Genomic DNA, 26022 nt, shown 5'->3' with positions numbered 1-26022 from the left:
TTCTTCATCAGAGCAAATCTCTGTTTTTCAGTCAGAGAATTGGAAGATGCTCTCTGGATTATTGCTGTCTGCAGGAATTGCTGGCTGCAGGGTCTTTGTAGGAGTAGTTTTACCATGCGAATGAGAAGAAGAAGAATGAGAACTTTCACTGGAACTGCTTCGAGTCTCGGTACTTGTACTTGTTTTTTTCATCTTCCTTCTTTTTGCAAGAGGTGCCTTGTCAACATTCTGTAGGCAAAATCCTTCCCTCTTATATTTGTTAAAGGCCTATTTTAAAAGATAAATGCATTTGTGTATATTCAAACTGAAACCAGTTTTTATAGTTGCTTAAATATGAAAGTATTAAGAATATTTCCCCTAAAGAATTGCATTACGGACTTCAAAATATTTTTAGCAAGAAGACTTGATTAAATATCCAACAATTAATATACCATTTAATATTGTTGTAGGCTACAATCCTAGCTTCTAATGTAAATTTACCTATTGTTCCTGGCAGTTTCACAAATGGTAGGTATCCTAAAAGCAGAGAGGTAGGCTTCCATACTACAAGCAACAAGCCTAATTCATTCCACCATTTCTTCCGGAAATACTTATTAGTGTCAGGGGCTGTGCCAAGAGGTCCTAGGCAAACTACATTCTGATGGACTCACACCTTTATGTGTCAGACCTAGACCCAGTGCAAATGCAGCATTGAAGGTTGGGGCTGAGTAAGCATCAGTGATGCTGGAACCTCAGCAGCTATCAAACACAATGTGGTGACACTAAGGCCTTCTGACACCCATTTGAGGGGCTTAGTCCATATCTTGGCTAAATATGAGGCTTGGAGTCAGTTGTAGATTTGGTGACAGAAATGGATGCTGGGGCATAAGAGTTGACAATTTATTAGCTTTGTGGGAATTGCACAGGGTTTGGGGAAAGATTGCCATCTTTCTCAAAAAATAGTAAGGAATGGAAGAGAATTTGGTTTAAGTTTTAAAAATTAGTTTAAGAAGTACTTTTGAGGAAAAGAACTATAGAAGGTTGGATTTAGAGAGTGCTCTTTTCAGTGTACCTTGATCCTTCGTTAATGCAGATTCTGAATCTCAAAAAATGGGTGTCATAATGTTTGTATTATTATTATAATCTTTATAATACTTGTATATTCTATTCTCTTAGCATCTCAGGGCAGCTGTCTACCAGCTCCATCTCGGATGCTGACTGAGACCCTACCTGCCCGCAGACTGTCTCACCAGAGTAGTACATGCTCTGGTTATCTCGTGCTTGCATTACTGCAATGCACTCTATGTGGGGCTACCTTTGAAGATGACTTGGAAACTACAACTAATGCAAAATGTGGCAGCTAGACTGATGACTGAGAGTGGCCGCCGAGACCATATAACACCAGTCCTAAAGGATCTTCACAGGCTGCCAGTATGTTTCCAAGCACAATTCAAAGTGTTGATACTGACTTTTAAAGCCCTAAATGGCCTTGGCCTGGTATAGCTGAAGGAGTGTCTCCACCTCCATCATTCAGCATGGACACTGAGGTCCTCTTCCGAGAGTCTTCTGGTGATTCCCTCACTGTGAGAAGTAAAGTTACAGGGAACCAGGCAGAGGGCCTTCTCAGCAGTGGCGCCCTCCCTATGGAATACCCTCCCATCAAATGTCAGGGAGATAAAGAATTACACAACTTTTAGAAAACATCTTAAGGCAGCCTTGTTCAGGGAAGTCTTTATGTCTGATATTTTATTATTTTTAATATTTTTGCTGGAAGCTACCTAGAGTGGCTGGGGAAACACAGCCAGATGGGCGGGGTATAAACAACAAAATTTATTTAATTTTTATTTACATTTAGTTTGATATATAAATGCAGCCCTGGCTTTAGCCAGAAGAACAAGTGAGCAGGAAGGATTTTGTAAGCGGAGATCATTACCTTCGGGGCAGACAACTATTGGCAGAACCAGAAACAGGACCTGATGTCTCAAAGGTTTTTTCAACAGTAGTTTGAGTGTTAACTCTTCCAATTTACCCCTCCCCCCCCCCCACTATTCTCCCAATTTTACATCATGATCCACATGTTCAAGAACCCCACTGGGACTAACAGAGAAAGCAGGGGTCAAGGTGAAGAATCCTCAGTTTGAGATAAAGCTGTAGACATTTCTGAATGTATATGGAACTAAAGTGCATCCCACTTTAAATGATAGGCTGACAAAAGAAGCACATGGTTTAATGTTTAGAAAGTAAGACTATATGAGCTTACATTAAAGGTTGCTTTGACATAAGAGTGTCCAGCAGCTCCTGAAGATCCTAAATTGTCTGGAGTCATTAACGGGTTGGATGACAGTTGGCTACCATCTTGAAGCCATTCATTGTATCTCAAACTGGTCATTTTAATTCTCTTATTTGGATCCACTGTAAGAAGTCCTAATAGGAATTTATTAGACATTCTTAAATCAATGAACCACAGTTTATAAATGAATATTAAATAAGGAATGCCAAACCCATAAACAAAAATGAACTGCTTCAACAATCCAGCTTATAACTTTCAATTTAGATTTTAGAATCATACAAATCAATCTTGAATATACTCAGAGCATCATTATTAAATAAATAGTTTATAACAGTATTTATTGAGTATTTGTAGAAGTTGCATGGAATCATTTCATAACATCTAGGAAATAAGATTAAATTATCACGACAGCAGCTATCCTGAAGTGTATGAACTCCAAACTTTATTTAACGGGGTGTATAAAAGTAAATGATTAAAACGTATCAGATTTTTAGTTTAAAAAACCTGCAAATACCATGTTTCCCTTACATATAACTTGTTAATATTAAACAAGGATATAAGCATGTTAGCTCAAGTCAATATCTAACCTAAATCAATCCCCCTCCCAGAAACAATGAGTTCAAGAAACCTATGTAACAAATAACAAATTTGATCATTTCTCAGATATGAATGTTTATACTCTAGCTACTAACTCTAGGCATTTTATTTTCACCTGATGAAAACAAACTGCTCTAGTCTTCCCAGTAACTATCAAACCTTGCTTCAATCAGTCAGCTACATCTGCTGAAATTCCTTCACCCACAGCATGTATCCTTAACCTTTTCAGATATGGGACCCACTTATAACCCATTCGGGTACCCATTTATTATTATTTTACCATACATTTGCATGGTGGTAATGCTCCTGTTACAACTCACAGTGGATCAGGCTGCAAACCACTATTGCAGCCTTTCTCAACCTGTGGGTCCCCAGATGTTGTTGAACTACAACTCCCATCACCCCTAGCTAGGAAGGCCAGAGCTGAGGGATGATGGGAGTTGTAGTCGAACAACATCTGGGGACCCACAGGTTGAGAACCGCTGCACTATTGGATCCTGACCCACCAGCTGAGGACCAGTGTTCTACAGAACTACACAATTGCCCTCTTTTTCACCTGGCCGATCTACCTATTAATCATAAACATTTCAATTTTACTTGCTACTTGGCTTTCTGAAGGTGGGGTTGGGTCAAAGAAGCAAGAAGTAGAAATGAGCAATACGGGGAAGACGACTTTTTTTACTGCTAATCTAAATCAATGATTCATATTAATTTAAATCCTTATACTCTGTTTTCTAACTATTTTGTCTTCAAAAGTTCCCCCTAATCAAACTATCCAAATATTTTGTTTCAACTTTCACACTTAAAAATTTGGGATATAAGAGATTAACTGAAGCTTGTCAGCAAAAGATTGGTGCAGACACCAATTAGGGCCAAATGAGTCAATCAAATCACAGGCAATTGTACGTATTGTACTATCTTCCTTAGAAATCTTCATTTTAATTAATTTCAAGAATTATACTACTATATTATAGATTTATTCTATATTATAGAATTATACTAACAGTTACAGGAATTACTAGAAACATAGTAAAGAAATTATGGGTCAATATATATACCTTGTATCAAATCTTTGGCTTCCTGAGAGACATTCTTCCAAGCATCTCCTTCAAAAGAGAACTCTCCTCTCTTAATTTTCTTCATAATTTCCAATGCACTTGTGCATGTTACATTTTTATCTTGAGACTGGAAGGGTACTTGTCCTGAGAGCATTGTATACTTTTCAAAAATGAAAAATTCTGAATCACTACTACACATAGGGGTGTGTGTATGTCTGTGTGTGAGTGAGAGAGAAATGTATACACAAACACACAAATTAAACGTGCCATAATCAATCTACAGTTAGCTAAGCAATTTACATTACATTAGAGGGAAAACAGGACAATTTTTACATGTCCACACAATTTAAGATAATATTTTCAGAAGTTACAGAACAGTTGAGGTTCAGTAAACTTTCCTGAAACCAAGTGATAAAATCTCCAGCATTAAATATACTATCCTTTTGGTGTTATTTCTATAACAGTGGGCTATGCAGAAAAACATACTGACTTTCTTTCGTAGTCATTATTAAGAGATCAGTAGCCAGATGAGGTATCACACGTTCCCCTCCTGCATTACACACCCTGCACTAGGCATAGTTAAGGGATATATCACAACAGGTATTAACTGTGCTTAAGACTAATGAGATTTCTTGATTACCTATGATTTGAACTTGATTATCAAATCGTGCTTAAGCAAAGCTGCTATGGAAAAGTGTGTGGTTCTATGGTCCACTCCTTAACTCGGATCCAAGCTTTCCTCCTGTCAGCAGGAGCATCACTTGCATGGAGTTCCACTGAGAGGGCATTCCCACAAGTGGAAGGGATTTTTGCCACTACCCCCTCTCCCTGCAACCCCTTGCACCCGCTTAATGACTCACTTGGCCAATTCTGGACCCTCTGGAAAGGTATGTGGTGACTGCAAGGGGGCAGCGTAATCAGTACAAAAGGACCACTGGTCTTATATGAAAAGTATTATTCTTTGAGTGATAAGATGCTCTCAGATGAGAGCTCCCCTTAGCACTTGAAGGCAGAAGTACAACTACTGTAATTTAAAGGGTCTTGCTCACATCCAGCCAGCTCCTACCAGCATACAACCATCTAAGCTGTGAAATCCCACACATAGACAAATATGAAACAAACCACAGGGAACACAGAAGAACATAGGCTCATGCCATGTCTGGATGCACATGGCCAAACTCCCTCTGGTGGCCCACCTTTTTATCCACTGCCTTCTTACTGCTTTTTTTGCTGACAGGCAAAGTAGTCTTGTCAGTTATCATTATCAGGGGCACAATGGAAGGAATGACAGAGAGGGAAATTGTTCCTCAGTTAAAGGCACAGCTCTCTGACCACTTGACAGTGATGCCAGTTGAAGAACTGATGTCACTAAACAGGCTGAAAGAATGCAGTGCTTATGGGCTACCTTTAATTTTAAGCGGTTGTCTCTTGACTCTGGCCAAAGTCTTCTCTAAAACTGCTGTAGCACTGCCTGGGAGCTAAAGAGACAATAAACACCACACAGACACAACTGAGAACTCACAAAAAGGGCAGAAATGTCTGAACAAAGCAGAAAGACAAGTTTGGGACACAAGCTCTCGGCATGAAAGCAGGAGTAAAACTGGTGGTAGGTAGCTGGATGTGAACACAGTCCTCTAAATTAGCAATCTTGCCTTTGAGCATTAGAGGGACTTCATATCCCACCTGAGAACATTTTCACTTCACTCAAATGAAATTTTTTTCACTTTTGCCAGTGTTGTAACTCCCTACTTCTGTCAGTGGGAATGCATCAAAAGCATTCGGTTTGCAAACAGCTAAGGTTGAATTCAACCCCTCCCCTCTTAAGATAGCCAATATTATATCTGCACAAGTCCAGTAAATATACATTCCACTAACTAATGGTCAGCACTCATACTTTAATCTGGGGCCATTATAAGCAACCCTTTTCCACTAGCAATCTGACCAAATGCTTGTCAGTTATTTAAAAATGCAGAATAAAATGAGCAATTAGCTTACCAAAATGACTCCCAAACTCCAGAGATCACATGATTCATCATAACCATTATGATTTAAGAGCTCTGGTGCAGCATAATGAAGGGTAAAACACGGTGTTTTAAGAGGCTGATTGTCAGGTGGCTTTAAGCGGGCAAATCCAAAATCAATTATTTTTATTTCTGAACTATCATTTTCATCTGTAAATAATAAATTCTGAGAGAGAGAAAATTAAATTTGAGATTTGCAAGATATGCTGTCAATATAAACCTAAATACATTCTTTATTTTTATATACTTGAGATAACTGCAGTTATGCCTTCTGTTAGGGATATGGAACCTGTAGCCCTGCAGATATTAGACTACAACTCACATCATAAAAACGTAGGAAAAGCCTGGCTGGATCAGGCCGAAGACACACCTAGTCCAGTGGGCAGTCAGTTGCCTATGGAGTGCTTGCAAGCAGCCAATGAGCACAGCAGTGTTCTCCCCACTTGTGATTCGCGGCAACTGGTGTTCAGAGGCACACTACCTCTGACAGTGAGGTGGAACATAGTAGCTGTTATGTCTAGTATTCATTGAAAGTGCTATCCCCCATTAATTTGTCTAATCCGCTATTAAATCCATCCAAATTAGTGGCTATCACCACATCCTACAGGAGGGAATTCCATAGTTTAAGCACACGTTGTTAGAAGAAGAATTCTCTGATATTCCAGTTCTAGTATTACTGGAGGGACGGGACATCTCCCTATCTACTCCCATGACCATTGGCCATGCTGGCTGGGGCTAATGGAAACTGGAATCCATCTGAGAAACACTTTAAACTACATATAAGCCTGACAGCCGAATTAAGTCATCACCAAGAACAGAACACACAATTAAGTGAAGAGAGCATAAAAAGAAAAAGAAATAGACTCGTTTCTGTTATAATGTATATGCATTCGTCACGTCATAATACAGATTTTCTAGACAACATAGATAATGATAATAATAATAATAATTGTATTTAATTATATCCCGCCTTTTTCCCTGATAGGGACCCAAAGCGGCTTACAGCTAAAATAGAAAAAGTATAAAATAAAATACACATGCTCAATGGGCAGTCCCGTTGGCAGGAGGTGCAGGTAAAACGTACCACAAGGAGCAGAGATAATTCATTTCATACTTAATGAACAAATCACAACATATAAACTCCATCCTAATGAGAAAAGTGAACTGTCTCAATCATTACTAGAAAACTTATTACAAGAAGCTGAAAATGTCATACCTCAGGTTTTAAGTCTCTGTGGACTACTCCTACATCGTGCATGTGGCTCACCGCTGAAACAAGTCTGCGCATTATATAACTAGCTTCAGTTTCACTGAAGTGCTTCTTTTTCTGGATACGTTCAAGTAATTCTCCTCCTTTCAAAAGTTCCATTACTAGAAAAGTGTGGAGCTGTAAACAATATATTTGCATGCAAATTCTTTTTTAGAACGTTTATTTCAAAATGCAAGGGACAATAATCAGCTAGATGTATTTAATATTCAAGTATATATACTGTTTACTTTTAAATTCCTCCAGGTTCAAAAAGCTACTGTATGTATATAGTACCCCACCCCGGCTTATTCTGCTCACCAACCCTGCGTATCCACCAACCCCCCCCCCTTCTTTAAACATCACCCACCCCTTTGCCTATCCCCTCACAGCTCTCCCTCTCCCTCTCCCCAGCTTGCCCAAACTCCCAATCCTTTTTAAAGAAAGGCAGAAGGCACTTCAGAGATCAGCTTGGTCAGCTCCTCTGAAACATCTCTCCCTGCTCCATTAAACAGCTCCCCTGGGCTGCCTGCCACCAGCACTGTTTCCTTGCTCTTCTGCCTGCTGTCCCTCACACTGAAGATGGAGTGGTCATCTGTAGACAGCTATGTGAACTGCAGACCATGACGACAGCCTTAGATTTTTTATTATACAGGAAGACATACATTATGTGTATATAGTATACAGTACTGGTCTTCAACTGGTGGATCAGGACCCACTAGCAGGTCACAGCCTTCTCCAAGTTGGATCGCAACAGTAACACTACCACCATGCAATTGTGTGGTAAAAGTAAAGAAGCAAATATTGTGATTTGAAACTAACTCTAGCTACATAATATTCCCTTCCTGGGCAAGATGATTAGTTAGGGTACCTGACCAGGTGTGGGTAAGCCTGAAGAAAGCAAATTATCTATGCCCACTCCTGTATGGTTTCAGCCCTAGTTTTAGCATCAAAACAACCTCGCATCCTACCTAGCAATCAAAATTTGGCTTCCAGGATCTCATGCCTATACTGTGCAAAGTCAGCTTAGTTTACAAAATGTTTAGTTCAAATGTAAGCAAATTATTCTACAATATTTACTGTTTTAAATACCTGATCATGGTAAACTTCATGCAGCTTCACGACATGGGGATGTCCTTCACAAAGTTTTAAAGCTGTTATTTCTCTTTGAGTGTTGGCTTCTAGCCTGAAATATTAAGAAGTCAGTTTGTAACAATTTAACAATCCAAGCATTTCCTTGGATATAAACAATTATGAGTCTGTACTATACAAACTCTAAAAATATCCTATAGGGGCACATTTGGTTGTATTGTGAACAGGGCAGCAATTTGGTAGTAAATCTTCAGATTAAAGAATCAAGTATGTTTGCCTTTTTAAAAACATGTTTGTGCTTTAGCGGAGTCATCTTCTGAGTTCCTTCTTCGGCTACACCCTCAGAAGCAAGGAGGACAGCAACTGGGAAAGGGACCTACTCAATGGTGGCACCTCAGTCATGAAATATTTTGACTATATAGTTTGTGGTTTTATATTCTGGTTTTGTTCTGTGAACCTCCCTGAGACCTCTGGGTATAGGGCAGTATATGAATGAATGAATCAATCAATCAATCAATTAAAATTCTCCCTAGGGAAGCTCATCTGGCTGATGGTTTGCTTGTCTTTTTAGTGTCAGTCAAAAGCTTCTTTCTTTCCCTGCATTTTTATTTGTTAAACCATTATTCTTTAACCACTGCCATTATTTTATGCTTTTTAACTATGTTGTTGAGTAAGCGGCCCTGAGAATATCTATATTGAAGGGCAGCAGAGGCATTTTTTAAGGTAAAACAACAACAAAAAAGCTATTTTCATTATTCAAATTTGTAAGAAATGAAAAGAAGAAAACATTTAACCTTTTACTAATGATTTTTACTGCATATTCTTGGCTAGTTTTTTTGTGTAAGCATTTTCGACAGATGGAAAAACTTCCTTCTCCCAGTGGTCTTTCTTTCAGGTCCAGTTCATAGTGAAGATAAAATGAAGAGTCCTGCAAGAGATAGCAGGAGAGGGAAACTGGCTGTATTTAGTAATCTTTACTGAATAAAAGAAAAAATAAAAAGAACAAAGTTACTTGAGAATTTTTAATTACAGCAAAACATATTTTGTGCTGTATTAGAATACCACAGGCGGCAACCAATTTGTGCAGGGGTTCCGTTCCTGGCCTTCGCGAGTGTTGGTGGAGCACCCATAAGCCCATTCCACCCCCATCCCTCCCTCTTCCAGGTCGAAAACAACCAGCGCATCAGTGGTCACACGTCAGTTGGATGTGCCTAAAAAGATCACCAAGATCACCACCTGTACTAATTGCAAGTTTACAGTATGTCCTTTTTCCTGCCTTGGGAAATAGCAAAGTAATGTAATATTTATTTGTTTGTTTGTTTGTTTAGACTTCTGTACTGCTCTTCATCCATAGATCACATGGCTGCATACAGCATAATAAAAACTTAAAATACACAACATAATAACAAGAAAAACAACAACCCCCGCACAGTCACATTTAAAAGGCCACTAAGAATTCTATCATTAAATATTTTCTTTTAAAATATCTTAAACTGAAAATATCAGGGGGGGAAACAATGCAAGTTATAAATACGTTATAAAACAGAGTTACATCTTTTAATTAGGACATTCAACTGCTATATTAAGTTTTAACGCTACCTTCATCATAGCACTCCTGGCAATACTTGTAATTCCAGGTCGGTCCACTGCTGTCAGGAAGTGAACAGGATCCATAGTGGCTGCATTACGTTTGAATAAGATAGAAGGAGCAACAAAGGAGTATCCCTAAAGAACAAAAATAAAAGATATCCATCATGCCCAGAGTTTCCAGCTATCAAATTTTAATTGTAATTTCAATAATTTAGGGTAAGCGTAATTCAGACAGAAAAAAAAGAATCAGCATCCAAGATAAGCCAGAATCATTATATTCGAGGAAATTATGCACCTTCTTATCACCGTAAGAGGAAGCCTGCCTGAAAGAAATTAAACCATCTTCTGATCCATTAAAAAAAAAATCAATTAAAAGCTCAGTTTGTAAAAAATAAAAAAGAATGCTAAAAAACTGACTCACAGCTTTTTCACTGGTGACAAAGGGTGATACGTCAAACTGGCTAGCTTCTCAAGAAACCTACAGTTAAGGTATCAAACAAGCTTACATTATGACTGGGCAAATGGATTTTTATCTGGTAAACACAAATGTTATATTCTAAAATCTCAGTGGAATTACCATGATTTATTCCTTAGTTCCAATTTTCTTTTATGTTCTATTTCTGCTTTTTTAAACTGTAAAGTTAATTGCTCCTCAAATTTAATCATTGTTTTATATTCACACACACGTGTGTATGTGTGTATTTAAATAGTTTAATGTCTTACATGTGTTCCATATATTCAACCTGCTTATACTGGGAGAGACATTAATTTTGAAAATATTCTCGTAAAGAGTTCCAACATGTTCCACAAAAACAAAACTGAAGCAAAATTCTGTTATACCTCCACCATTTAGAAGTAAGATTTCAAGAAAAACTCAATGTAAATGAGACTGGTGCGCAAAAATTCACTGGATGAATTTTTGACGTTTTTGGAACTAAGCTGGAAGAAACCAATACATCATTGAGTAAGATTTATTTGGCTATGAGTAAAATCTTTAGGTTTTGCATTGAAGAAACTCCATACATCAATTGTTATTTTCTTTTCCATTCCTTTGGAATTGTTAGGGAAAAATTCAGCTATCTTTGATGTGGGGCCTAGCCATACTCTTACCAAGAACACTATTAAAGTATCTCTCTAAAATAATGCACTATATAGTGTTCATCAAGGTTTTTTTTAAAAAACACACATAAAAGAGTGGTTAACACTTTTGATACATCTGACCCTGCTAATTTAATAAGAATAATATATCTACCTGTTATCTCGTATTTCCTCTTGGACTACCAAGGACCTGTTCTGTAAGATAATAGCAACACCTCTTTTTTTTTTCATCAGAAGAGCAAGTAGCATACAAATCTTCCAATTTTAAAAGAAGGATCTGCTCCTTTCTTTATATTTTTATTTTTTTCCATTACAGTTTACATTTAGACTCATTTCATACATTTGAAAATGTCCAACATAAGGAGTCCCATTGCCAGACTTATTTAAGGGAAATAAAATATGAGCCAGAACATCTACATGGACATCTGACAGGGAACCAACTGAAGCTCTTCTCCTCCAGTATAGGGAGAGTTTGTGACAATGCTTGGGTTTCATTCATTCGAACTTCCCCAATGTAGATAAGGTGATGAGGACACTTTGCACGAAGGATTTTTAAACACACAAACCGGGGCAAAGGATTATCAATCACAGACGGACTTGAATCAAGTACCTTACATGTGGCATGGCTAGAATGGGCCCATTTAGTTTTAGTGGTAAGCTTGTTTTGCCTCTCTACTCTTCTGCTACCTTCTCCTCTAAAACTTCAGTCACTATTAAATTCTGCTACCTTCCCCAGATTTTGTCTGTGCACCAAAGTCTGCCTCATGCACAGCCCCCAGACAACCGTCTCAGGCTGTTCCTATATCGCTTTCTTATCCTGAAAGCCTTTCTGTGGTTCCCCAGCGTGCCTGCTCTGCTTTCCACACCAGCTGAAATTGCTTTCTGTGATACGTATCTCATCCTACTTCTCTTACTTTGCTGTACCCCTCACTTAGATGCCAGAGTCCATCCAGCTCATTGAAAAAGGTCCGATCCTGAAGAAACAAACATAAATCTTCTCTTTCCTGAGAGGCTCTGACTCTATAGTGCGCAAAACTAACAAATACGTTTCCTGGCTCTCTTCTATTATTGTCAACTATAAGAGTAGAAGAATGGATGCACATATACTGCTTACATTTCTTCTTTTTTTGCCCATTTTGAAGTTCATAGAGCTCTAGATCAGCTCTTGTACACTAGCAGAGTTCAGCAACATGGCCCAGATTCAACTAACCGGGCATGCTAGTGAAAGGCAGTGCAAGGGCTCCTACTAGTGCAACAGAGTTTTCCCTTCCCTCCTCCCCCACATGCCCTCCGCTCCTTCCCCAAATCCACTCTGTAGAGTTGGGAGAACCCCCAGAATGGTGCATGAGGAATCATTCCATCTAGCAAGCAGAAATGCTTACACTGACAAAACTATAAGAGAGCAATGTCAAATTCCTCACTGTGTCTCATGGGGTTGGCAGGAGGGAATCAAAATTAGTCTTAATCATCATCTTTGACTATCTAATCAAGATTTAATACCTTTTCCTTTGCCTTCAAAATCAATAACGATTTTGATCTGATGATTCTGAGATTTATAAATGATGCTTTACAGCCAACCCACACCATTACTTGCCATTTTTACCTTTCTTTGCATACTGTCAGTCACCAACTCAATGCATCTCAAATAGTGCTACACAGCCATATCTTTCAGTGTGGGATATATAACATGATGGTCATATTTTTTATTTTATAATTTTACTTGTCAACTAAGTCTGCACTTTTTCTAACGATCCTAGGATGGGTTACATAGTCATGCAAGCATGACTATTCCTTCCCATACTAGTGAAGGCATAATGATGAGACTTTATTCAGTCCATTTGTTTACGTTAGTATCAAAACATCTCTAGCAAACTTCATTCACTTTAATCACCTTCAGAAACATCACTACATTTTATTTAATTCTGAAATTATCTCTGCACGAGTTCCTAATAATAATAATATTATATGCAATTACCTGGAAAAGCTTATCTGCAGCTTGTGGTGTGCTTGCTGGAGAATATGTTGGGTCCATTTCTGTAAACTCCTCTGCAAAGTTACTAACATCCAATTCATCACGAATTACTGGTTTAAATGGAGCTGGCACTATTTTGGCAGCCAAGTCATTCCAATTCAGTTTCTAAAAAGAAATTAAAGTAATTTTAGAAGGTAATGAAAGAAGAGCAAAAGATGAACATTTCAACTGACAAAGAGAATTGCTCAGGGAAGTTTTATAATGACTTACAGTGCAATCCGACGTACATCCACTCAGGAATTAAGTCTCATTACATTCAGTGAGACGTAAAGGTAAAGGTAAAGGTACCCCTGCCCGTACGGGCCAGTCTTGACAGACTCTGGGGTTGTGCGCCCATCTCACTTAAGAGGCCAGGGGCCAGCGCTGTCCGGAGACACTTCCAGGTCACGTGGCCAGCGTGACATCGCTGCTCTGGTGAGCCAGAGCCGCACACGGAAACGCCGTTTACCTTCCCGCTGGTAAGCGGTCCCTATTTATCTACTTGCACCCGGAGGTGCTTTCGAACTGCTAGGTTGGCAGGCGCTGGGACCGAGCAGCGGGAGTGCACCCCGCCGCAGGGATTCGAACCGCCGACCTTTCGATCGGCAAGCCCTAGGCGCTGAGGCTTTAACCCACAGCGCCACCTGCGTCAGTGAGACTTACTCCCAGGTAAATGTGTATAGGACTGCAGCCTAAGACTTCAGATACGTTCTTTGGGCAAATGTGGTTGAGCATAAATACAGAAGATGCAACTAAGGCTTTGCTCTCCACGTTGTTCACAAACTTCAGAACTAACATATTGTGCTTGCAATCTTTGCTTATTTTACTTCAGCCTTCTTAACTATGACTTACATTGTAATCCTATTAATGTCTATTCCCAGGTAAGGCTTGCTCTTTTTAATGGTACTTACTCCCAGCTAGGTGTGTATAGGAGTGAAATTTTAAATTATCTTTTACAAGCAACTCCCAATTTACGTGGGGGTTACGTTACAAGGCACCGCACATTTAAGTGAAAATGTGTATATTTGAAACACCCCATTCTGCCCCACCTCACTCCTTTTAGTGACATTTTTGGGTCACTTCCGGGTTCTGCGCGATATGCGTGTGCACAGTCACACACATAAATCAAGGCTTGCTTGTACTTTAGAATCTTTCAGTTGTGTCAATATTTATTTATTTTTAACACAGGAAGAGGAGGAGTTTCATGTCTTTCCCGGAGATCACAATCCATCATTTTCGTACCACCACAAAAAAACCTTATATGTAAATAATATTGTATAAATAATAGAGTAATTATGGGAAATTAATATGTAACACTATGTATTGTGTTAAATTTGTAGGTAAGTACATTAAGTGAACTATAGTAAAAATAAGGTCAGGGGTTTGTGTGCTCAGAATGAGTAATAGTTGGATATGAGTTTTGAAAGGGCTGAATACTGGTGGGAGACAGCTGCAGTTGGCTTGGGAGAGTGGAAGGTTGCGGCAAGGTTAGTAAGATACAGTAGGATCAGCATTGTTGTTGATCATTGTTTGGGGATAAATGCTGAGATTTACCTTAGGCCTATCTACCTTAGGTAGATTTACCTTAGGCCTATCTACCTTAGGTAGATTGGGTTGGAGTGTTTGTATGCACCCAAGTAGCATGTAAGAATGCACATAATTGAAACCATATGCTTCTGTGCAATGAATAATTGTAAACCTTTTTATTACTTCTGTTATCAATATAATTGCTGCATCATACACACAGGCAACTTGACCAGCTATGCTAGAGATGGCAATTATTTAAGTACTTGGTATCTGTAGTGGCAGAGAAAAGAACAAGGATTTAAAACACCTGGCAGCAACCCAGCTCAGGACTATACCCCCAAAAGAGAGTGAAGCACATACAGGGGAGTTGAGGTGGATCTGAGGGTGATGTCAGAGAACCATGTAGCTAAGGGGAAGTAGTATAGCAGTCCTTTCTCTAATGCCTGCCAGACATATTTCTAAACAAAAAGTAACATGTTTCCAAAGCAAAAATGAAAAACAGACAATATCTAGTTTTGTTTCACCTGGAAGAAGGGATGCTGTTTTATTTCATCAGCACCATTTGAACCACAGCCCAGTCTTTTCTTGGGATCTTTCATCAGAAGACCTTGAATTATATCTTTGGCTAGAGCAGTCATTTCTTGGGGATAAGGAGGTTCACTTTTCAATATTCTCCTGAGGAACAGGGAGAAAATCCCAACAAGGTAGTGAAATGTTCACCACATGGTGATAGTGTATGTAGAATTGTGGTCATAAAGTGGTACAAACTGTCATATGCTTGTCAAGACAGCTGGGTCCACCTAGTGACTAGTCCAAAACTTTATGGAGAGCCACTAGCAGTCAGAGTAAAGACTCTTGCTACCCAGATTTTAGTACCAGTCCTGCTACCTAAGACCCTTTGAAATGGTGGTGCCAATAAACCTTATCTAGGAAGCGTCAATAGGACCCATCAATGCAGTGTTTCTCAAGAATTGGACCTGGGGTCACTTTCAGTGGGCCTCAGTGTCACAGCCTGCTCAGCGTCTCTACATTTGCTTGCCCTGACCTCCATCTGCTTGGATCAATACCAGCACTAGCAACTCACTGCATGCTGATGTTCCAGGGATAAGGGATGAAAGAAATTGACAGTTGGAAGGGTGGGGAATTAGGAAGAAGTTGAGTACCAAAGGAGAATAGGAGGGGAAATTACAGAAGATGAGTAAAAATAATTAGAGAAATCCATCTCCACTTACAGCATTTGGATCAGGAAATTCTTTCTAAAACAGAACGGCTGAGTAATAATACCTCCAGAGCAAATGTTTGTACTTAGCTTGCGGAAAGCTGAGCTACAGGATTCTTTGCCAGAAGGAAAACAATGTGGCAAAGAATTTAAACATTTCCAAAGGTGTATTATAAAATCAGTAATTATTTCTGTGACTGATGGGCCTCTGTAATTTTCAGCAGTCTCACATGGGCTCCAAGAGTAGAAAGTTTGAAAACTCCTGCATTAATTGATATATCCTAGCTGCTTATACAGGAATGTTTCTAAGATGCAGTTGCTTTTTCCAAATGCATTTATTCAAACAACATTGGCAGACTTTGCTTCTCTTTGAATTTATGCCTAAATCAAAGTAAGTATTCAACTTTGTACTACCTTTCAGAAAAATATTAAATATGATTTTTTAAAATCATTTCTGGATAAGTAGCAAGGATATATCTACCCAGTGCTTACTTAATGGATTATATTTTATCCTGCAACCAAGAGGGGAGTTATCATTTAGAACATTCACAGGATCATCAGTAATATAATACAGAAGCTCCTACGGGCATTCAGGAATCCATCGGTGACATAAGAATTTGTGGGTGGATCATCTTAATAAGCATATTATACCTGTGAAGTGGAGCCGCTGCTGCAAGTCTAAAGCTCAACATAAAGTACTCTGACAACATCCAGTCAAGCTCTGTAGTATTTGTACACTACATCTTTTATTGTACTCTGGTTTCCACAAATTGTTAAACAAATGTAGACTATATAAAATAATATTTTCTTTAAAAGTGGAGTTAAAAAATCTAATAATTTGTAGCCAATTTTATAACTTACCTAGATATCTCAGTTTGTGAGTTTCGCTCCCCATCAACAGTAAAAGGTGATGCTCCAGTTAATAATTCATACATAAGAACACCTAGACTCCACCAATCAACAGCCTATAAAATAATCATATAAATTATAAAAGCAGAAAAATACACTAAGCCAATACAATTATTCTAAGAAATAACAATTATCCAGACAGCTATCTTCACAGCTAGAGGTAAATCAAGATAAATGAATTTATAAAATAGAAATAAATTATAAGTGAAAGTAAAATTATTATAACTAATGTGAAGGATCTGGGCTTTACTGTCCTGGACTGACTGGATGCACCTTGTTTTATGGATTGTTGCATATTATATGGGACTACGTATCTTTTTGTCTATCATACGTATCTTTTTGTCTATCATTCTTGTCTGTTCATTTGTGGATTATAGGGTTAACTTGTGTAACTTGATTCATCCTGGGGTTGTCTTATATAAATAATTTCCCCCTTTATCTGGTAGCAGTGAGTTCATAAGTAGGGAAGTGTGGCCACAAGCAGAGGGGTACATTTCCCTTCCCTCAGCAACATCTAAATGTTTTACAAACTTCACCATATGCTTTATTAAGGAAAAGCATACCTTATCATGACCTGTCTCCCCTCCTTTGACAATATCTGGAGCCATATATTCTATAGTTCCACAGAAGGAATATGCTCTTTCATTCTGAAAAAAAGAAGGCACACAACACACTAACTGATATCAGAATCACAAGACAAAATGAGGATAAGAGAAAAGACTAACAGTTCCTAGCACCTCTATTATCGGTCCAAACTGACAACTCTGAGAATAGATGCTACTTCATATATTATAAATATAAGTTGATCACACAGGCTGAGGCTGATGAGTGATTAAGACCAACAACATCTGGAAGGCCACAGGTTTTCATATAAGAATCAAGATTTTTATTTTTTATTAACCTACATTCTCTGATCTACCAAAGTAGCGCCTGCTGTCATTTATCATCACAAAAAGAAAACACCAGGTGCCTAAGTGGAGCCAAACCATCAACAATTACTCTGTTTTTTTAAAAAATGATAAAGTAGGTATTTACTAGTAAAATGACAATTTCTGGTTTGCACATAACACTAAGCCATGATTTAGCCAAAGTGTAGCTTGTCTAAGTATTTGAATCCAGCAGACCAATCTTGGTTTGTCTTGCAGAAACAAATGTGAAACCATGGTTTGTTGTAGGCTTACAAACTATGTTGTAGACATATGATCCATTGGAGAACAATCTTATGAAGCAAATTCTGTGCTCAAATGCATATGTGATGATTTCAATGAGAGCTAATATTTCAACTTGTTTATGTTCTGCCTTCATTTATACAATCACTTGTTCAAACACGTCATATGCAGATACTCACTTCATCACTAACAAACTCCTTACTCAAGCCAAAGTCAGTCAGTACCACATGGCCATCAGAATCAAGCAGAATATTCTCAAGTTTTATATCACGATATATAATTCCCAACTGAAAAAAGAAATTAAATTCATTATATACTAGTAAGCATATTAAAGCATGCTCATAATTATTAGAATGCTAAATATACTGAGGTGTGGTTATTAGCATTAAAAAACCTATCTGTGCTCTATATTTACACAGGGTGGCCTGATTTAAATCAAGTTTCCTATGAATACATCTTCATATATATTTAAAAATGGTGCCGATCTGACATTAATTTACAACTAAATTAATAACATATAAATAGAACACCAAATGGAGAAATGTATTTTGTATACTTGTAAGATAACGTGCTTTTTATTAATTTTAGAGGAATATTATGCTGCTTACCTCTAGAAATAATTCTGAATATTAAATCAAATACTCTAAATACTCCTATTACAACTAGCAGGCATGACAGTTTATTGAATAAAGGAAATGACACACTGGATGATATTGTCTTCTTTGTAGTGCTGGTCATTTTTTATTCAGTCTGCTTTGGCCCAGCAACACCCACATTAAATCAAAGTAGCAAACTAAATTATATGTGCATGATTGGTAAGTCAAAACAGGAACTGAAGTTTCTGGGCAGACTAGAGAAGACTTTTTCTATGTGTAGTAAGCATAGCGTAAATATTTGAGAAATGATGACATATCTTCATTTAGAAAGAAAAACTTTTTCAATTAACCACTGTTTGTTGCTATCTCTGAATCTAGAACTGCAATTACAAAGCAGGATCATTAACTAGTTTGAAGTTGGCTTCTTTTGATAATCTATAGTTAAAACTAATCACAATTTCTCCCAGGTTATACACAATGACGCAAGACACAAAATGGAAGCAAATGCTTCTGACATCCTCTGACATGCCAGTGGTGGGGTGCACAAACCTGAGGCTTATGCATTTATCTCTAAACCATTGGATTAGAGATCCTGCTTACCAAAGACATCTGGTTGGCCACTGCGAGAACAGGATGCTAGACTAGATGGGCTACTGGTCTGATCCAGCAGGCTCCTCTTACGTTATGTTATTGACTCAAATATTGATTATTAAGGTCAATGACCCACATAACAAAATTATGACACAATCCAAAATATGGCTATGGGGAAATACGGTGAGCCTCGTTTCATGCACACACTGCCTGGGTTCATGCTTCACACTAAAACATGGTTTAGTGCAATATGCACAAACTGCAGTGATCCTCAGGCTTGTATACTTCTCTCAACCCTTTCCTCTTCTTGCATGGTCAAAGAGGAGGAATCTGGGTTCTACTTTCAGTTAATTATAGCTGGCCATGTCATCCTGATCTCAAACTTATGGTTAGTTTCAACCTGCCAGTCTAAGAACCTTAAGATGACTTGTTTGAAGTTAACAATAATTAACCACAGACAAATAGCATTTACCAGTGGCCCATTGTCATGTAATTTAGCTACTGCTTTTAACACGCTACTTGCTGTGTGGTGGGAGGTGAAGGAGGTATTTTGTACATAGGAAGAACCTTAATATTAGTTCACATTTAAGAATAATCCATAACTACATGCACAACCTGGAACAAGCTGGAGAGAAACTCTTTCACGCCTCCCTTCTCCTGTGTATCCAGAAGGATTTCACTAGCAGTTAATTGCAATTTCATCTGATCCTGCCTTGTGGTGCTGCTGGCTTGTTTTGAAACAGACCAGTTTGTTTTAACACACAATCTCTGGTGTGCATGGCACAGCAACCCATCTTAGAGGAAACTAAATGTTAACTTTTTGTAAATCACTTTGAGGTTGTTTTTTCAAAAATAATCAAACAATGTATACATTCTATTAACAAAAGAAAGAAAGACAACTGGCCATAGACAGGTTTTTAATAGGCCTTCTTCACCCATGCTGTTGCAAACAGCGTGCTGAATTTTGTCATGGGTGGCGCTGTGGGTTAAAGCCTCAGCGCCTAGGACTTGCCGATCGAAAGATCGGCGGTTCGAATCCCTGCGGCGGGGTGCGCTCCCGCTGCTCGGTCCCAGCGCCTGCCAACCTAGCAGTTCGAAAGCACCTCCAGGTGCAAGTAGATAAATAGGGACCGCTTACCAGCGGGAAGGTAAACGGCGTTTCCGTGTGCGGCTCTGGCTCACCAGAGCAGCGATGTCACGCTGGCCACGTGACCCGGAAGTGTCTCCGGACAGCGCTGGCCCCTGGCCTCTTAAGTGAGATGGGCGCACAACCCCAGAGTCTGTCAAGACTGGCCCGTACGGGCAGGGGTACCTTTACCTTTACCTTAATGTTTATACAGTTTAAAGCGCAAGTCTTCTTTCCCCCTCTTTCGCACTTTAAAAAACATGGAATTTCTCAGAAAAGTTCAAATCATAGTTTTACCTTGTGCAGGTGTTCAAGTGCTAACACAATCTCTCCAATGTATATTCGTACCTCATCTTCAGTAAATCTCTCTCTCTGTGAAAGATGGGTAAAAAGTTCTCCTCCGTTTATGTAATCTAAGATACAGGAAGTTGATTATTTAATGTAGCTTTATTTTTTTAAAAAAAACACACAACAGAAAGAAGTATCATCTGTTCTAAATTGCTCAATTTTGCTCAGTAAGAATAACAGACCTTTAAGAACCCAACTACACGTTACATGAAAACTCTGACAGACCCCAAGGAAAAGCTGCTCTGAGACAACCATTTGTAATAGAAAAGAAATGACTTCACCAGGGTGCTTGACCCAGAGTTCCATTTCTCCCCTCAAAGGATTCTTCCAGGCATTTAACATGGGATGACAATGCCTCACTCACTCACTCACGTTTTAGAGGGGTGGGGATTATGCCATCCTTGCCTAATCAGTCAAGGGACGCAGGTGGCGCTGTGGGTTAAAGCCTCAGCGCCTAGGACTTGCCGATCGAAAGGTCGGCGGTTCGAATCCCTGCGGCGGGGTGCGCTCCCGCTGCTCGGTCCCAGCGCCTGCCAACCTAGCAGTTCGAAAGCACCTCCGGGTGCAAGTAGATAAATAGGGACCGCTTACCAGCGGGAAGGTAAACGGCGTTTCCGTGTGCGGCTCTGGCTCTGGCTCTGGCCAGAGCAGCGATGTCACGCTGGCCACGTGACCCGGAAGTGTCTCCGGACAGTGCTGGCCCCTGGCCTTTTAAGTGAGATGGGCGCACAACCCCAGAGTCTGTCAAGACTGGCCCGTACGGGCAGGGGTACCTTTACCTTTACCTTTACTGCCTAATCAGTCTGTTTTATCAGCAACCATATGAAGTTTTCCTCTACCACAGATCAGACCAAAAAGAAACACAGTAGCGGTTCCTTATCACTGTTTTTTCCTTCTTTTTAAAAGCTCCTCCTGCTGGCTTGTGTCATTAATCACTTCCTCTTTCCACCAGTGCTAATCTAAATAGTCCTCTAATTAGCTTGTCCTCCAGAGTGCATGTTTGTGTGTGTGTTTAATTACCCTTGATGCAAAGACAGAAGGAACTGAAGTTTTAGAATTTAAACCTCTCTTTTTCCTTAGAACAGAGAATGCACAACCAGTGTGAAAGTCTCTGCATTAACTTCTATCTCATTGCTGGGAGGAGGTAAGAATTTCCAGAAATATATAAACCATGAGTAGTTGGGTGAGAAGAGAAAAAGCTCAGCAGAATGTGCAACAAAATCCCACTAATGTAGATGCTCTGTTGCAATTCTGGATGCAACATAAAATGGAAAAGAAACAATTAGAGAATTTGAAGGGCCCTCTCCTTCAGGATGCACCAAAAATCTAATTGGCCCATTGAGTTTCAACTACAGGTTAATTTAGAGTAGGGCTGAGCAAGAACCACAAGATTGTAAAATAGCTTGATTCAGCTTGGACCAATTCAGAGGCTGCCCAAGTTGACACAGGGGGCCAAGCCTCATGGGCCAAATCTGACTTCCTGATGGACCAAGACTGACCCATGGGCTGCTGGTTGCCCAATCCCTGGATTATATACTTGGCCTGTCAGTCACAACAGACTTCTCACCTTGACATCTTCTTTAGATACATAAATTCCACTTTTGCAAAATTCTCTCCCTCAAAGCACTAGAGTTTGAGAGCACTGGTAAACACAGTCTCTCCAATTACAAGCTAGACTAGTCAATCACAATGGAATTCTCTTTCTGCATAGTCTCCTCACTCTAGCGTTTGCTCTCTCTTCTCCCTGGATCCCAACTGCTGAAAGTGAAAATAGCCACTTGTCTGCAGCATTTTTTAAAAATGTCTAGATCACCGAGGTGCCATGAAGCGCTTCAGGGGTACCCATTTTGATTAAAACCACCTTGTAGAGATCCCTCTTTGCCTCTGACAAGCCCAAAATCTCTCAGAGGCATAAGAGAAGCTTGAACAAGGGTTATGCAACGGAACTATCTGTAGCCGTGAACTGGAAACCAAAACTGACACGCTGTGTTATTAAAGGAAAATATTCAAAAGCAGGGTGGGAGGCGGGGGGCAGGATTGTAGTCTTGTCTAGATGTGTTAACATTCATGAACCTGAAGTGGGGCATGTCAGCACTGAAGGGAGAAAACTTATCTAAGCTGCCACACAGTTGGTAGCCTGCATAAATACAATTTCAACACACATCTCCTTCTGATTTGTCAGAAGGTACTTATAAATGGCTTAAAGCTAACAACCAGCAGCTTCTTGGTTTATCTCAGGTGCTCCAGTGTAACTGTGTTCCATTCCAGCATAGAACCACAAGCCAACCCCTTACTCTTCCACCCCCTGTCTTCTTCTCAGTACAACCCTGGTTGCTTCCTCTGTAACATTATCAGGAGATCTAACACACATAACGCATCAATGTTTGCATTTTCTAATGTGACTTGCTTTCAGATCACTGCAAAAGTTGTCTATTGATTTCAGTTGGTCTGCTTTGAGCATGTTGAATACAACCTTATAGATCCATGATAAGAACAAATAATTTTAAAAGCATATTCTTCGGTTTGTAAACTCTTTGGATATTTATTATATTCTACCATTGACCGGCTTGGCACTCTTAACATGGAATCACTGAACTTTAATGTTAGATTTTTTTTTTGTTTCAGTGAAAATATTTCGTTGTTATATTAAAACTTACCCAAAATGAGATGAAGCTTTGCATCTGTCTGAAATGCATAATGCAAAGTCACCAAAAATGGTGACTGTCGGATGTGTTCTAGTACCTGCCGTTCAGTCTTCGTATGTTCAGTTGTTTTGGCTTTTTGAATTATTGTTGCTTTTTTCAAAACCTTCATGGCATATAACTTGCCAGCATCATGACCACTTATTTTCCTGACTAGAAACACCTTCCCATAAGCTAAAAACAAACATATGGCACAGTATAAAATACTCAAAAAACAACAGATATTTGTACGAGTAATTGGATACCATAGTATTCAATTCCTATCACTTTCCCATCTTCACAACTGAGCAAAGTACCTAAATCAAGGTAATTCCAACCCTATACACATAGAAAGATAATTATTGGAATCTCTGAACTCAATGGCATTTCTATACCTTGACTGAAATAATACTGAATTCAAATGGAAAGTGATAATAGAAATGGAAAAATGAGAAAAGGGAGATGTCAAAATACATGGGGGATACCCATGTATCCATGCAGAAGCAGATTTTTTAAAAAAACAAAAAACAAAAACCTACGGTGGAAAACAACCCAATAAGTATTCAGCATTCTCAGCAGCCATATAATACTGAGTGTAAGTCTGGAAGAAGAAAAAAAGGGGAACGGATGGTATAATTTGAAGGAGAGCTTGTCTGGAAGCACCTGGTAGAAGGGTAAAGAAGCAGTCCTACTTGTTACTGCTACTGAGAAAAAAAAACAGGGTATGGGGAAGTGAATAGAATAGGATATCCTGAAAAGGATAATGGTCCCTTGCAGGAACCCTAACAAGAGCACTTTACATTTAACATATTGTGTATGCAGTCATTAAACTTAAGATATTTTTAATAAAAAAACAACAACTTAACAATTGCTTTAATATTTTCATATTTAATTAGCAAAGAGGGCCTATTCTTACCTCCTGTCCCAAGAACTTTCAGCAGTTCAAAGTTCTCAATGCCCACCTTCTCTACATGACCAGTCAAGTTTGCTAAGAAAACACAAAAACATTTCAGTGTAAAATTACTAGCTTTGTCTAACACACACACACACACACACACACACACACACAAACAAACACAAAACAAGGAACAAACAGGTCAAGGCTGCTGTCAGCTGCTATCAACAATAGCTACTAGATGTCTAGACCCCAAACCACATTGTATTAAAACTGTTTAGAAGCCATTTTGTATTATAAATGAATAAATAAGATTAGAATTTAGCTTATGCTGAGACATCACAACATTCACAAGTTCTGCTGCTGTCAACAGCTGCTGATGTAGAATGAGGTGGGAAAACAAAAGTTCCCAGCCCTTCTTGTTTTCTGCCTCTCCTCCCAACTCTTTTATAGATGCAGAACTAATAATGGAACATTACTTGAGCTGGAGAAAACCACTGATTCCTGACATTCTCAAAACCTACACACACATTCTGCACCCCATCTTTTATCTCCTTTCCTCAAGAGAAAAGGGTCAAGTTCAGAGGCATTGAATTTTGACTGTGAAATAAACTTAGTCCCTCCTATCCACTTCCCCCTTTTTTCAAGGGCATGGCAACTTGGTGAAGCAGCACTAGCAGCTGGGATATTGGCTGTGAAATGCATCCTATAAATTCTAATCAACTTAAGGGTTTGAGCAAGCCATTCCCCGCAACACTCAAGTGAAACCCCTAACACACCATAGGCCCTGGAAGCTCACAACCCTTTTTGTTCTTTTAACATTGTTATCATAATTTACAAGTTACTGCACACCCTCCCCCGCTACTTGGGAGTATACAATAGTTTTTGGGTGGCCACATGTCACTACTAAACTGACAGGCACTCACTATCCAAGTTTGCTATTTGAGTGACTGTTTTTATTTATGAAGGAAATGAAACATGGGTCATTTTAACATGTTGTAGAAATTATGGGTTGCATCCAGACCTATTTGGTTAGATTTAATTTCAGTTTAAATCAGTGAGATTCAAATGGGAACTATGTGCAACTAACTAGGTCCAGAGAGAAAAACCGGCATGATTTCAGGGGCTCTTTATTACAGATCATAACAGAGCTAATTCACATTTATTTCTGAAGTGGTCAGGTTCTAACACTGTGGTTTTATCACATTTTTACATAGGAAATGGTTGGTGTGAAACAGTTACCACATGAAAAACTGAAGAGTTACCACATCTGAGGAAACACTACAAAAGAAAGACTGTGAAGTTTATTTGCCTTTCAAAATGAGACTTCAATGTTTTTCTAACCAATGTAACAACAACTGGATGCCCATGCTGAATTGAAAAAGACATGTTTTTCTTAGATGTGATTCTTTCTTGCAATATCTACATATATTCATATATGTAAAATAAAACATAAAGAACAATTTATTTGAATAACAAATTATTGTGATTTTGAGGCAATACCTGAAGTAGCTGGAATGAATATGAACAAAGCATTGTTAACCCTACTTGCTAAACCTATCCATTTTATTCATTTGCATGAATAAACTAAAAGTAATGAGTATGAGCTGTATGCCATTACAGAAGTACATCGTGCCCATTAGCAGCAGCCTAGCATCTATGAAAAACCAGAAGGCTTTATTCTATGTTTAATTCAAGGTGTGCCACAGTGCTATACAAGATGCCTACACACTTGCTGGAACTAGTTACAGATAGGTAGCCGTGTTGGTCTGCCATAGTCAAAACAAAATAAAAAAATTGCTTCCAGTAGCACCTTAAAGACCAACTAAGTTAGTTCTTGGTATGAGCTTTCATGTGCATGCACACTTCTTCAGATACACTGAAACAGAAGTCACCAGACCCTTTCTCACTATATAGAAGGGTCTGGTGACTTCTGTTTCAGTGTATCTGAAGAAGTGTGCATGCACACGAAAGCTCAT

At 38.9% G+C, this 26022-nt stretch overlaps 1 protein-coding gene and 1 long non-coding RNA gene across 2 annotated transcripts in view; one reads left to right on the top strand and one right to left on the bottom strand.

The window, feature by feature from the left end:
• RPS6KA5 (ribosomal protein S6 kinase A5) overlaps positions 1 to 26022 on the bottom strand; it is a 30218-nt gene continuing 4196 nt past the window's right edge. The window contains exons 2-17 of the mRNA XM_079948266.1: positions 24065 to 24136; positions 23125 to 23343; positions 20417 to 20532; positions 17986 to 18093; positions 17201 to 17284; positions 16590 to 16693; positions 15034 to 15184; positions 12947 to 13108; positions 9883 to 10008; positions 9078 to 9211; positions 8284 to 8377; positions 7162 to 7332; positions 5920 to 6111; positions 3925 to 4084; positions 2240 to 2403; positions 1 to 267 (exon numbers count right to left, since the gene is read on the bottom strand). Of these exons, the coding sequence (XP_079804392.1) occupies positions 28 to 267; positions 2240 to 2403; positions 3925 to 4084; positions 5920 to 6111; positions 7162 to 7332; positions 8284 to 8377; positions 9078 to 9211; positions 9883 to 10008; positions 12947 to 13108; positions 15034 to 15184; positions 16590 to 16693; positions 17201 to 17284; positions 17986 to 18093; positions 20417 to 20532; positions 23125 to 23343; positions 24065 to 24136 (2297 nt within the window). The 3' untranslated portion in view covers positions 1 to 27. The remainder of the gene's footprint in view (positions 268 to 2239; positions 2404 to 3924; positions 4085 to 5919; positions 6112 to 7161; positions 7333 to 8283; positions 8378 to 9077; positions 9212 to 9882; positions 10009 to 12946; positions 13109 to 15033; positions 15185 to 16589; positions 16694 to 17200; positions 17285 to 17985; positions 18094 to 20416; positions 20533 to 23124; positions 23344 to 24064; positions 24137 to 26022) is intronic.
• LOC307200849 lies at positions 71 to 25713 on the top strand. The gene is made up of 3 exons (XR_013832451.1): positions 71 to 169; positions 21548 to 21611; positions 25261 to 25713. It is a non-coding gene; the product is annotated as an uncharacterized lncRNA (long non-coding RNA).

This window comes from Podarcis cretensis (assembly GCF_951804945.1).
Source record: "Podarcis cretensis genome assembly, chromosome: 1".
Taxonomy (NCBI): domain Eukaryota; kingdom Metazoa; phylum Chordata; class Lepidosauria; order Squamata; family Lacertidae; genus Podarcis; species Podarcis cretensis.
Note: the sequence above shows the minus strand (reverse complement) of the source record. Positions and strands in the feature narration are given on the sequence as shown.